At 37.7% G+C, this 12,902-nt stretch overlaps 1 protein-coding gene across 1 annotated transcript in view; it reads right to left on the reverse strand.

The window, feature by feature from the left end:
* Positions 1-9,782: 9,782 nt before the first annotated feature.
* LOC107188494 (neural-cadherin-like) overlaps positions 9,783-12,902 on the reverse strand; it is a 105,958-nt gene continuing 102,838 nt past the window's right edge. Inside the window, 5 exon segments of the mRNA XM_015576790.1 lie at positions 9,783-9,908; positions 10,526-10,681; positions 10,777-10,995; positions 11,629-11,870; positions 12,167-12,356. Of these exon segments, the coding sequence (XP_015432276.1) occupies positions 9,799-9,908; positions 10,526-10,681; positions 10,777-10,995; positions 11,629-11,870; positions 12,167-12,356 (917 nt within the window). The 3' untranslated portion in view covers positions 9,783-9,798.

The following is a 12,902-nucleotide window of genomic DNA, read 5'->3' on the forward strand; positions in this document are numbered from 1 at the left end:
CAAGTATTTCTTCCGTATTAGTAGAGAACGTTATTGTATTGCTCATAATAATACTTCGACGAATACATTGTTTAATACATATTCGTATTCCTGAATACCAGAAATTATTATTCAAAAAATTCTGTATTGATGTTACAGAAATAAATTAACAAAACCAACTTTAGGTCGTATTGAAATACCATAAATTATCTGTATACAGTCTTTTATTTTACAAACAATTAAGAAATATTATTTGTTAAAACATAGAATAGACAAATTTGAAAATAACGTGAAGGTGCTACAAGCATTCATCATAACACAACGTTATACAATTATATCAGAGAGGAAATAAGAGTGCTCACGTCCGAGAATTCGTTCTTCCCGGGCAAGTGCTGCACCAAGCGACCAATTCTGGAATAATAGTAGAAATCTACCAGTTTTGGTTCCACGCTAGCATATACAAGAATACATTCGGATTCACGGTAGCACATACGAGGTATAGGCACCGATTAGGTATAAGATAGACCTATCATCTTATGGGACTTTGTGTCTCATGTTCTGAAATACCGATAGTGTAAAAGTCAGGGATTTTCTGCTGCCCTCTACGTTATGAGAACGGTGAATTTGTGAACTACGTTAAATCCATTCGAGCTCAACTAGTCAAATTTCTACAGTGTTGTCGAGTCTAAAGTACGCAATGTTGTCAGATCATGAGTGTCCGGTATGTCGGAAAATCATCGAAGGGACCATGGCGTGAACGGATTCTCTTTCGTCCGTTTGCTGTAAAGTAGACGTATTAGAAAGGAGTCTTGGGTTCAAATCCCGACGGACCTATTGGTTTTTTTTTCCCGTAAAAAAAAATTATTGCGTTTAATATTGTTTTTATGAATATGTATATGTATTATTACGTACATTTGAGTAAATTATTTTATTATTCCGTTGTTATTACAAAAGTTTAACAATGACAACGAACGCATGTATATTTTCAAATATCGGACTAATAGTATATTTTTATTCTATATTATTACATATAAGTGAGTAATACGTAATCGAAACACCGATTTCTATTACACAAGATATTTCTTTATATTGACATTTGTAATAATTATGGATCTTGCGGGGAAATCAATATTATTGACATTATGGAACATCACGAAATATTACTGTAACACTTAAAAAAGTTTTAAAGTTCCATTTATATCATTGTCCTGTGAAAATGTTCATACTTCCAGCAGCATTCATATTCCAATCAAAGAATTTACAGAATAAGGAAAAGGAATCTAAAGTAATTTTCAGTAGTTCCATACATCTTTATCTCGAATAATTTTCTAAAACATTCAAAGTACTAGACATTTTTACACTTTGAATCTCATATCGATTTCTAAAATAATCCTAGTTCGATGTAATATAGAACGTGGTTTTATGAAATAGATTAGAAGTTCGCAGCCATTAGCTCGATATTGTCTTCAGTTTACAGTACTTTACCGATGACAATACCGATTGCCCAGGCCTCACCACGAGGAGGTTGCTGCGAGTGGAGGCCCAAGGCAAGTAGATGGAATCACAAGTTCTACATCTACCCACCTTTCACAATAAACCTTATAAATTACTTAAATCTTAACTATATAATACTACCGATACTAAAATCCCTCGGCGGATGACTTCTTTCTTGAGCCTAAACCTATAAAAAACTAAGTTCCCTCGTCGGTTGTCTTCGTTCTTCAGCTTAGAACTAATATTATCTTAATATTCTAATTAATACGAATTAATGCTAGTAATACGAAATAACAAATTTAACGCAATGTAGTCGCTAATACTCAAACGAAAGAGATAGACGGAATGGAAAAAGTTCCATCGATCATTTCGTTTACGCACCTAATATACCAAGCCAAAAATTAATTCTACGATGAACCACGTTAAACTACAGTATGAACAAGTATCGCGATCAAAGTGTTGCCAGAACCTGGTTTAAGAAAATAGGAAAGACGGGCGCAACCTCGCAAACCCGAATCCATCTCTCACTTTCCAGGCCCTTTGGGCTGGTCACGTACGTACCAGACCCGAGCACAGGTCATGACCAAGTATGGTAGTGCAAGCGAGATCCCCTGTAAAACAGAGTCCTTTTACGGAGCAGACTCCCGACTACCCCGTAGGCGGGCACATTGTACCCAGGCGCGCACGAGCCTTTACTCCAAATCCTACTGCCAGGCAAAGACTAAACACGTCCGATATCTGGCTTCTCAATAGAAACCAGAGGGATCGGCAAACAGTCTTAGTGCACAGGCCCACTGCCCGTACCATAATAGGTACAGACCCACTGCCCATACCCCAAGTCTGTGTAGAGAAATCAACGAGCAAAATGAATTAATAATAACTTGGTATGCACAATGGCTGATCACAATTTAAGTCTATTAATAGATAGACTAAAATTAATAATAAACGATGTGATGATGAATATGAATATAACAATGAATATCGAATTATGATTTAAGTTTAACTTACAGTAACTTAACGCAGTGGTAGACGCACGCTTTGAAGATGTAGACGTTGATCGATGTCTTCTTTCGATGGAATAACTGTTTGGAAAAATATTTTTCATTATACAATACACATAGAATACATAATATGCACAGTAAATAAATCACAGTATATAAGAAGATAAATATCGAAGCCAATGGTTCTCGAACATCTGTAACATACAAGGGATTAGTAACAAGAGAGAGAGGACACAACAGACAGATAGATTAATAATATGCACAGTAAATAAATCACAAGTATAGAAATCACAGATAGAAATTACAGTAAATAAATCACAGTAAATGAATCACAGTATATGTATAAGAAGATAAATATCGAAGCCAATGGTTCTCGAAGATCTGTAACATACAAGGGATTAGTAACAAGAGAGGGGACACAACAATATGCACAGTAAATAAATTGATGGTTGTCGAATGCCTGCAACAAACAAATGGGTTAGTAACAAGAGAAAGGACGAGTACGAGACGCGCGACCACCCTCCGCGACGGCTCACGCGAAAGTGAGGAAGCTAACGCCGTTATGTATTGGGCGTACGCAGGTTTGTTCGTGTTGAATTGTTTTTGCTGACTTGAACGACCTTCCTCCTTGAACGACCCAAACACCAGATGGTACGGCCAGGTACGGCCATAGTACACGGCGTACACGGCTAGGTCAATAAACTGTGTGACGCAACGTCACTAGCGCGTTGGACCGACGGAGAGCACCGATACCGCGGCACGCTATACCGTACTCTTTCGCTCGCACACCTCCCCCCATAGACCACCGAAATTTCTTGGTACGCGTAGACACCGACGGAGAGCACCGATACCGCGGCTCGCTCTTCCCCACATAAATATCATTTTTAACCAATTTGATTAAACGACGTAAGAATTTCTCGAAAATGAGAATTCCTTTCCTCGATCGACGTTTGATTGTTTGTGTCTTTGGCAATAACTGTTATAATCTAAAGTATTCTAAAGCATAGAATATTTGGCTTACTCTAAATTATTTCACAATGAATTAAATGTTTTCGATAATGTAATATTTATAACAATAACATTTTCAGTCGGGTTGTTAAACATTTTAATATCTGTTTTTTAATGCAAACTATTATTAGTTATAACAAATAGAAATCGAGGTATACAGAAATTTGTACACTAGCATAGGATCTGCAATAAATCAAATATGGCCCTCAAACATGCACTTTAATTTGGAAAAACATGCGAGCGAATGGGGATTTCATTTTGACGAATCACAAACACACGGCGGTCACTTTATTTTTATGAAAAAGAAGGCATTTATTTCGTTCGAACTGAAATGTAAAGTACAAATTGCATAGATAATATAGTGGTAATAATGTAATAATTAATCGTTAATTAATATCAATTCAATTAATAATACGGTGTGTACCAGTATACTGCGGAATATTATATGTACGGTAATTGTACTACACGGGATGTGTTCAGTGGCAGCGTTACATTGTTACAATCAAAAGTGTATATATTACAGTGATTCTTCCATTCGCGCTGACCGACAGCTCGGGTCGGGTTTTTCGATTGTGCTTTCGTCGTTCTCTTCGTTTCCTCGACAACATTTAACTTCCGGTCATCGTTCACGCGTCACACGAAACGTGTGATGAACTATCGATATAACGTTCGCCATCGAAATAGGGGCGTACTGATAACACGGGGACATATTCGCTCAGCCTCTAGAAATATACCAAATTGAATATATCAGATACTGTTACAATATCAATTTATATCTTAATTTAAATACCATTAATATGTTTCAATTTGACCAGTGTAAATAAAGATTGATCAAATATGAAAGCGATATTAAAATTTCAAAACAAATAAAACAAACTGAACGATCGAGGATTATAAGCCTCTAAGAGTAGCCACAAATCAGTAGAATTATCCAAATTATTTTCTCGATTAGAAAAGACAATAGTTTGCTATTTTCATTTATATCCAGTTGAACGTTTCCGTCGGCCTGAGCAATGTTTCCATTTCGATGTATATATAGCGTCTCGCTCGTTCGTAATCGTAAATACAATTTTTAAAAGCAACAAAGGAAGAAAGAAAGAGAGAGAGAGGGAGAGAGAAAGAGAGAGACAGAGTGATAGTCTGAGCTCGCGAAAAAGAACCTCTGTCGCCGTTGAATTACAACGAAGCGAACTAGTGCCGTTGTAAAATTAATCGCTCGTTTAAATCGCTTTTTTTCACATTTCAAATGATTCTCCGTTGCTTTGTGCACGATCGGGCAGTGCTTAGAAAAAGTTTACAGATATGTAGGATGAGCTCGCGTGGCTGCCACCATTTTGTCCGTTCACAGGCTACCACGTTTGTCGTTCTTCCTTATTTTTCACTCGCTACGCACCCCCTCGGAAAAAAACGGACGTTCTTCCGTCGACTTCCGGTTTTCGGGCGTTCTCAGATCTCCTCGAGAATAAGTACGCTTTCTCCGTTTTTGATGATTTCCTTCTAATGCCAACTCGTTCTCGGTAAAAAAGTTGAGCCGTTTTGTGTTTCGTATAGTACCTTAAATTAATATCGATCGCTCGACGGGTGCTTTATTAATTAATTGCAAGTGAAATCGACGGCTGCGAATTGATCATCATCGTTCTTTGTTTTTTCCTCTTTTGTCGAACTCGTTCGCTACGTATGGTACAAGTGGTATTGCTAAACACAAGTCCTAAACCATGTATGTAAAATGAGCTAGTTTCGACGATAAACCGATGTCGTTCAGAATTTCCCTTTTTTTCTTTTGTACAGTCGGGGTGTGTGTTGAATTTGATTTAATCGTGTCATGGCCTAAGGTGTTAAATTAAGACTATATCCGTTTACGTAAATCACTTAAAGTCACGTACTCAAAGAACCGATAAATAGTCACAGCTAATTTATTCTATAAACTTTATAGGTTCTGACACCATTTACACGCTATTCGTTCGTTTGCCATCGGATTGATTATAACACACAAGAGAAATTCGTTATACTCTTCTGCTTTTTATTACAATTAATGAATATACTGTCCTCCCGTGATCGACGAGTCTGTATGAATAATCGAACGTAACGATGATTCGAAAATGTTTTAAACGAAAGAAATACAGGGTAGATTTCATGAGCTTTTACTTCTTAAAAATAGCGACCGTTTTAGATCAATCTCGATAACGATCTTATGGAATGAGAGTAAGGAACGTTTTCGTCATAATGATTTCATGTTCTTTCTTTTTCTTACGCCCGATTCATCGTTTAATATATGATACTACTTCTCTTCTTCCTCGTACACCATTTTCTTCGTGAAAGTAAGTACGTTCCATCAGTGGCAAATACCGACTCTGACGTTTAATAAATTTTACTTTGCATTCTGTTGTTAGCGTTGACGTGTTTCTGTTTCCAAAATTTCTTTTCGCGAAACCTCGCGAGCTGCTTTCCTTTTGGGACCAAAAATACGTTCTCAGGATTTTGAACATTTATTGAATTAGCACTGTTCGTATACGAATTTCTTTCTCCAGATCGTAATTCTATGAAAAATATAAGTGTTTCAATTCGTGAGGCAATTATATTGCCTGTCTATTGAGCTGTCGTGCAAGGTTTCGAAGTGCCTACGTCCAGCGAATGGATTGAACATTTTTCCGAGTCATCGAATTATGCTGAAAATTTTGGTGAAGACGAAATCTCGGAGGTCGACTTTGCAGATTAATTACGAAAATAAGATATGAAGTTCTACAAATATATTTTCTAAAAATTTCACTATAGTTTAGAATTACATACTGCGACCAATATATTTTTTCTGCACCGAAGGTCACAGCCTAATTTTACTTTGACCAGAAGAATCTATCTCGACGGGCCTTTATGTTATAAATAATATTCCACGTACAATTATATTAATTTGATTTATATTATTCTGTTTTATAAATAATCGCAAATAATTGAATATAAATAATCGAAACGAAGACTTGAAAATGCCTTTGGATAAAGCCAAACTCCAAGAATTCCAGTCTTTGAAATTTTGTCATCCGTACAAAATTCGTTGCCGTGCATGATCGTTCGACAACGGTTGTGTCGTTTGCCACTGTACACATAAACACACACACTCACACACACACGAGCGCGCGTGCGCTGCTCAACACATTATCAGTTTACCAAACGATAAATCGCTCGTCCTCCTAGAACGCCAATCCGTCGAATACTGTCACTGCTTAGAATCTACTTGGCGGGGTGAAATCGACGATGGAAGTGGCCGGAGAAACGAAACGGTGTGGTACGAAGGAGGACGGTGAGAGAATGAAACGCGAAAACTGAGGATGAATGATTGCGGACGCACCTTACACCGAGAAACGTCGAACGCAATTGTCTAAAAAAATTCGAAACACGAAAATTATTATTTCAGGAAGAATATTTAAAACTACCCTTAAACTGTCAATTAAAAAAGGAATTACCAGTTAAAATTAATGTATCGGGCGTTGAATTAATTGATTTGTTCATTGTCATTAGACAATTAAAGTAGTAAAAGATCTGATAAAATATATCGTTATAAGAGCTTGACTTGAAGGAATTGCCAGTTAAAATTAATGTATCGGGCGTCGAATTAATTGATTTGTTCACTGTCATTAGACAATTAAAGTAGTAAAAGATCTGATAAAATATATCGTTATAAGAGCTTGACTTGTTTGGTACTTCTGGTCTACCATAAGGTTCATTATTGAAAACCAGAATGATCTTTGTATACAAAGAAAGCTACGATCAAATGAATCATTATCAAGTGTAAATTAGTACAGAATTAATTATCACGAAAAAAAGATTCCAGCACAAGGTGTTCAAGTTTCTCGGTGTTCGCAGGGTCCGCGTGGAACGGACGCAAATGACACACGCGAAACAAAACTGTGCTCGCGGGAAACGTAATATCACAAATCCGTTTGTGTGTGTGTGGGGGGGGGGGGGAATGAACGATACGTAAATACGACAATTGATAGGACAAATATACAGCGATGCACGGTATCGATCGCGGCGCAGTACGATCGGCACCGGCACACCGGAGAAATTACACGTTACTTACAATATTCGTACAAGTGCTTAAACTACGCCTGGATCCCACGTGGGCTCCGACGGGGGCATCGCCTAAACCGATAAATTGACTATGAATATTTCCGTAGAGAATTTTACAAATCAGTCGAGACACGCGCAATGGAAAATCCTCTCGACGACCGGGTTCTCCAGGGGCCGTGTGTCGTTCGACGTTGACGCTCGACGAATCGTCTCGCGCCCGACCGAGCGTCGAACTCGCTCTGCGCGGCGCCTCGAAAAGCGAAGAAGGGACCTTCGCCGTTTCCTTCTTCGCTCGTTCGCCGATCTCATACACTATTCTTTTTTTTTTTTTTTTATTTCTTCTCGTCTTTTTTTCCCTTTTCCTCGTACTTCTCGTTCTAATTATATTCCACCGGCCGTGTTCGTTATTGACAGAAAATAAATATTAATACTATATCGGAGTATCATTTTTAACCGTGAGCGTTCATCTCGACACGGCCGGCTTCATTTCATCGTCGTATCTCGTCTCTACGTGTATGTGTGTGTGTTTTTTTACTTTTTGAATCTTCGTTTTACGTGTCTCTGCGTCTGTGTGTTCTCTTCCTTCTCATATAATATGTATAATGTATATTTATATATTTATATATTTATATCGCTATATAATATTAATTATAATAATTACATACGCGCGCGCGGGCGCGCGGTAACTCTCTTTGTTACGCGGACTCACGACAACGATGAGGATGGTTCTCTCGACTCCCGAACAATACAAGCTAAACACGGTGTCTTTAAATAACTCTAGTCACGACAAACCGCATACAGGTGAGGATCGTCCGTATCCCGCGAACAAGGAAGGCGTCGCGAATGTGCCGTCTCTCTCTCAGGATTCTTTTACACATCAACAACGATCACGAGTCCGTGTGTGATTGCGCGGGAACTTTCTGTTGCGAATTAGTGGGGAAGGAAGTAGGTGGGGGAAAGATGGCAGGAGAGTATCGATTAACCCATTTGCACCGATAAGCGAAATATTCCGCGCATAAAATATTACCATACTACATAAAATGATAAAACAACCCTTGTTTTTTCGTTTTTCTTGTAAATATCTTGTGGGTTTTTACGAAGTAAATATTTCTGTTCAATTCTTCTATAATTTTTTCGTGATAAATAGACTAATAGAAGGTTGAAATATATTTTCGTGATACGTAACCACTTCTCATTCCGGTGGCCCGGTGCAAATGGGTTAAAATGAGAAATGCCCATAAGAGATCGATGCAGATCGTACGGATCGTCGATCGAAAAAAAAAAAAAAAACAAACAAAGACGTTGACCGCGCACGGCAGTGATACCTGGCAGTAGTGAAACGTTTTCGAATAAGTATGCATCCGGCTGACCGATGCTGCTGCCGCCGCGGGGATACGATAACAACCGAGCGAATACCGAGACATCGACGTCGGTGGTACCGATAAATAGTAACTATGACTGTGACTAAAAATAATGTATCGTATAATATATATATATATATATAATATATATAGATTTGTTTTGTTAAATAGAAAAGTCCTCACGCGTTGGTACACACACGCGAAATTTCACTACGTATACACGCGTCAGGTGCTATACAAATTAGGTGTGCACCATTTCCTGTCTCGTGCCGCGTCGTCGGTTTGGCCGAGTGACTCGTCGTTATATCAGGTTTATTGCAACAATTGTTCATTCTAACGCGACGGACTGAAAGAAAACTTTTGTGTTTTTTTTCTCCTTTGCTGAGATCACCATCGACGAACGGCTGCGCTCGTCGGTTAGAGAGTTTTCTATATGTGTGTGTGTGTGTGTGTGTGTGTGTGTGTGTTATCACTCTTTGTTACTTCGCGCGTTCGTTATCGCGCAGCAACGAAACCGCTCGTCCTTATTCCGTGTGTACGTAATCGTGTGTAAAAAGTTTACGCCGTCCGTCGGAAAACGATCCCGCGACGTTGGACGTGCTCTCGATGAATTACCAAATGAAACTTAACGTCTTTGCTGCTCTCGGCTAACAATCTAAACACACCCACTCCGATGGACGCGGATGTTCTCCTCGTTCTTTAGGCGCCGCGCCTCTTCTCATTCGGAGCTTTTAACGGAGAGTTCTGTTCGACAGCACGTTCCTTAGAGGACAGTCTGTTTCTTTCTATTTTATTTTCATCTCTAAGGTTCACGCGAACACTAATATTACCCCGGGTAGGGGTATCGAGCTCACGAGTTTTCTTTTTAGGGGTGGAATTTTCGTGCTTGTCGCTTATTCCTCTTCCTCGCTCTCCTCCGCGGGACCGTACATGTCGGCCAGCTTGTCGAATCTCGGCCCCCAGGTGGTTAAGTGCTCGTAATCGTGCTGCTCGTCGTCCGTACCTATTGGCCATAAAACTTTATTTATTTATTGTCCAGGTGTTTGGTGTATTGAATCATTTTTTGTTGAGTACCAACTTTTGATATTTCACGTATTTCTTGTATGTTTTCGATACATTGAAGCGTTACATCCTAAAAATCTTCAACAGGTTTGGCAATAAGTTCTAAAGTAAAAGTGTTTTGAACCACCTCCTCTATTGATAATAGATTTTAGATTTTTAGTGGTTTTTAAGATACACAAACATGCAAAAACACAATGACTTAAAAACGTCAATAATGTATCTTTATGTATTTTGACCAAATAATCGCTTAGAAAAAGTCTTTTTTTATTCTGTCTTTTAGAAAATAGTCGATGAAATTGGAAATTCGAACAAACATTATTAGTCAAATTGTCATGACTCATATTTCACTTGTTTAGAAAATGTAAATATTTAACTGAGGAAGTTCATCGTGGAGGATTACAGTTATCTGTGTTGTTTTTCAAATTTGTTTGTTTAAATTTATACGTGACTTTCGAATCTTGTGAAACAAATCTGTTACATTCATATACATTCGATAGGCGTATTGGATCGATCATATGCTCTGTACATTTCTCAGACAGATATAATATTTCTACGTACCGGAAGCTATCGATGACAATGAGCCCGCGATACTTCCGCCACCTTCGTAAGCGTAATTTCGTAAATCGTCGAACGGTGGTGCGTTCGGATCGCTGTCGGCCCTCTTTTTATGAAATTCGATGAAGTTACCCACATTTGATTCCGGTCCCACGGGATCTGAAAAATAATTTTACAAAAATTGTCAGTAGTTGACTCAGTAACAGCTACAACGTGAGAAAATACATGAATATTAAGGAACTGTCATAACTTACAAAATGGTACTTTACACGGTGGCAATTTTCCACCCATTTCCGGTATCGGTCCACCGATAGGAATTTGCAGTGGTGTAATGTCGAATGCAGTCATGTCGTCTTCTCCGCCACCCTCGTCGTCGTAGTTAATAATATTTTCTCTCACGTCGTCGTCAGGGCCAGGATACTTGATGTGAGACTCTCTTCTTCTATTGTAAACAACAAATACTAGGACGAGTACTGAAACAGAAAAAATACACAAATTTTTAAACGATACACGTAATAATTTGCAATTACTAGATTACGTTCATGTAAATTTCTATTGTCATAGTCCACATTGCGAAAGTCAGCATTAGAAAAACGTTAATTTCCTTTAATAATGCATCTATTGAGAAAAGTAAGAATAAGTGGAAGGTGACATCAATCCGTGTTGAAGACTTTATTTGTGTTTTCCGCGTTCGTGTACGTTGGAAATTACTAATTGTTATTTTTCTGATAAAAATTCTAATAGTTACTCTTACGATTTCGAATTAATATTAACACTTAGATTGCTATAGTTTTTTTAAGTCATAAGACGTTGAAAATTGCGTGTAATTAATAGAGACTGTTGGTCTTGTCTTAAATTATACTACTATATTAATTTTACGCACAGTTTTGTAATGGTATTTAAATAATCCAGCCCTCTTTGCAATGTACGCGTCACCCATATTCAGGTGACGTGACAGTCAAAGTGTTAATGCTACTGATTTGTAATAACAGTAAATTCTTATAAATGCTTTTAAAATATAAATTACATCGTAACCTTGTTATTCCTTTCAAAAGCAGGAGAAATTAAAAGCGATTGTACTTTACTTAAAGTAAGATAACACTTACCTAGAATAATCAGCAGACAGACCAAAATGGCTGCCAGAGCACCCATGCTGAGCTTCAGTGTTTGACCTTCTTGTACGAGCTCGCAATTCTCCCCCCAGAATCCATCAGGACAAATGCATCTGTATCGCAACCGAGGATCCTGATTGATGCATCTTCCGCCGTTTAAGCAAGGATAATCGATACATTCGTTTTTGTCCATACATCCTTTATTATCAGGCGACGGAATTCTTCCTTCTCCACATCTATTGGCAAAAATGTATTTTCATATTTAACCTTCTCATTAAACCTTCAAATTTCCTCTAGCACGCCATATTTTTGAGAAATACATGTTTGAAGAAAAAAAGCTGAGAAAAGGTATTTTGAGAAAAAATGTAATATACGTAGCAGAGTATGCCATTTGTAACTATTTGGAAAAATATATTCATTTAGTAGTTTTATTCCTTTTGGTAATCCTAGTTTAGCTGTCTACTATTTTTCTGTACTTTTGTGTATCGTTGTTTGAGCGTTAAGTACAGTTTCATCTTTAAGTAACACTTACGTGCAAACGTGTTCATTCCAGAGATCGATGCACTCGAATGGATCTGAGCAAATCACATCGGCGCAGGGTTTATTCGACGGGCAATTTCTTTCGAGATTCCTGGCCATCGTCGCCTGACCCCATTGTGTTCCGTTCATCGCTGGCGGTAGGGGCAGGTGCTTTCCTTCTAGTCTTATGTCATCGAGACATCCTAAAAGGAATATATTTAACATATTAAAATTCATTCACTTTCTTATGTCCGTATTTACTGCTTTTATAAGTATACAGAATTACAGAGTTATGTACCTACTTACTCGAATGATTTAACTATTCATTATGTATACGAAGGAACGAGTAATAATTTAAAACAAACAACCAATATGCTTTTAAGCAGCAGATAAAATTGTATCGTACTCTATTTTCTCTTTTAATTAATGGATTATATTACGCATAACTATAATAATTTTTGAATGTTCACGCATTATTTAAAAATGATTAATTACATTAATTTATCAATATCAACCCATTTGCATCAGAATCGGCCACATTTGTCCATTCTGATTTATTCGTATCTAATCTCAAATTAAGAAGCGCGCAACACGACTTACAAATTACAACCTTCCACAAAGGCCTTGTATTTCCGATTGAAGGATAGAGTTAAGAAGAGAAAAATAAATTAATGCAAATGAGTCAACTAACATTGAACTTATACCTATTCGTAACATAAGGGACTCGGGAGAAATAATAAAACCAATTA

This window comes from Dufourea novaeangliae, unplaced genomic scaffold (genome assembly GCF_001272555.1).
Source record: "Dufourea novaeangliae isolate 0120121106 unplaced genomic scaffold, ASM127255v1 scaffold124, whole genome shotgun sequence".
In the NCBI taxonomy this organism is placed as follows: domain Eukaryota; kingdom Metazoa; phylum Arthropoda; class Insecta; order Hymenoptera; family Halictidae; genus Dufourea; species Dufourea novaeangliae.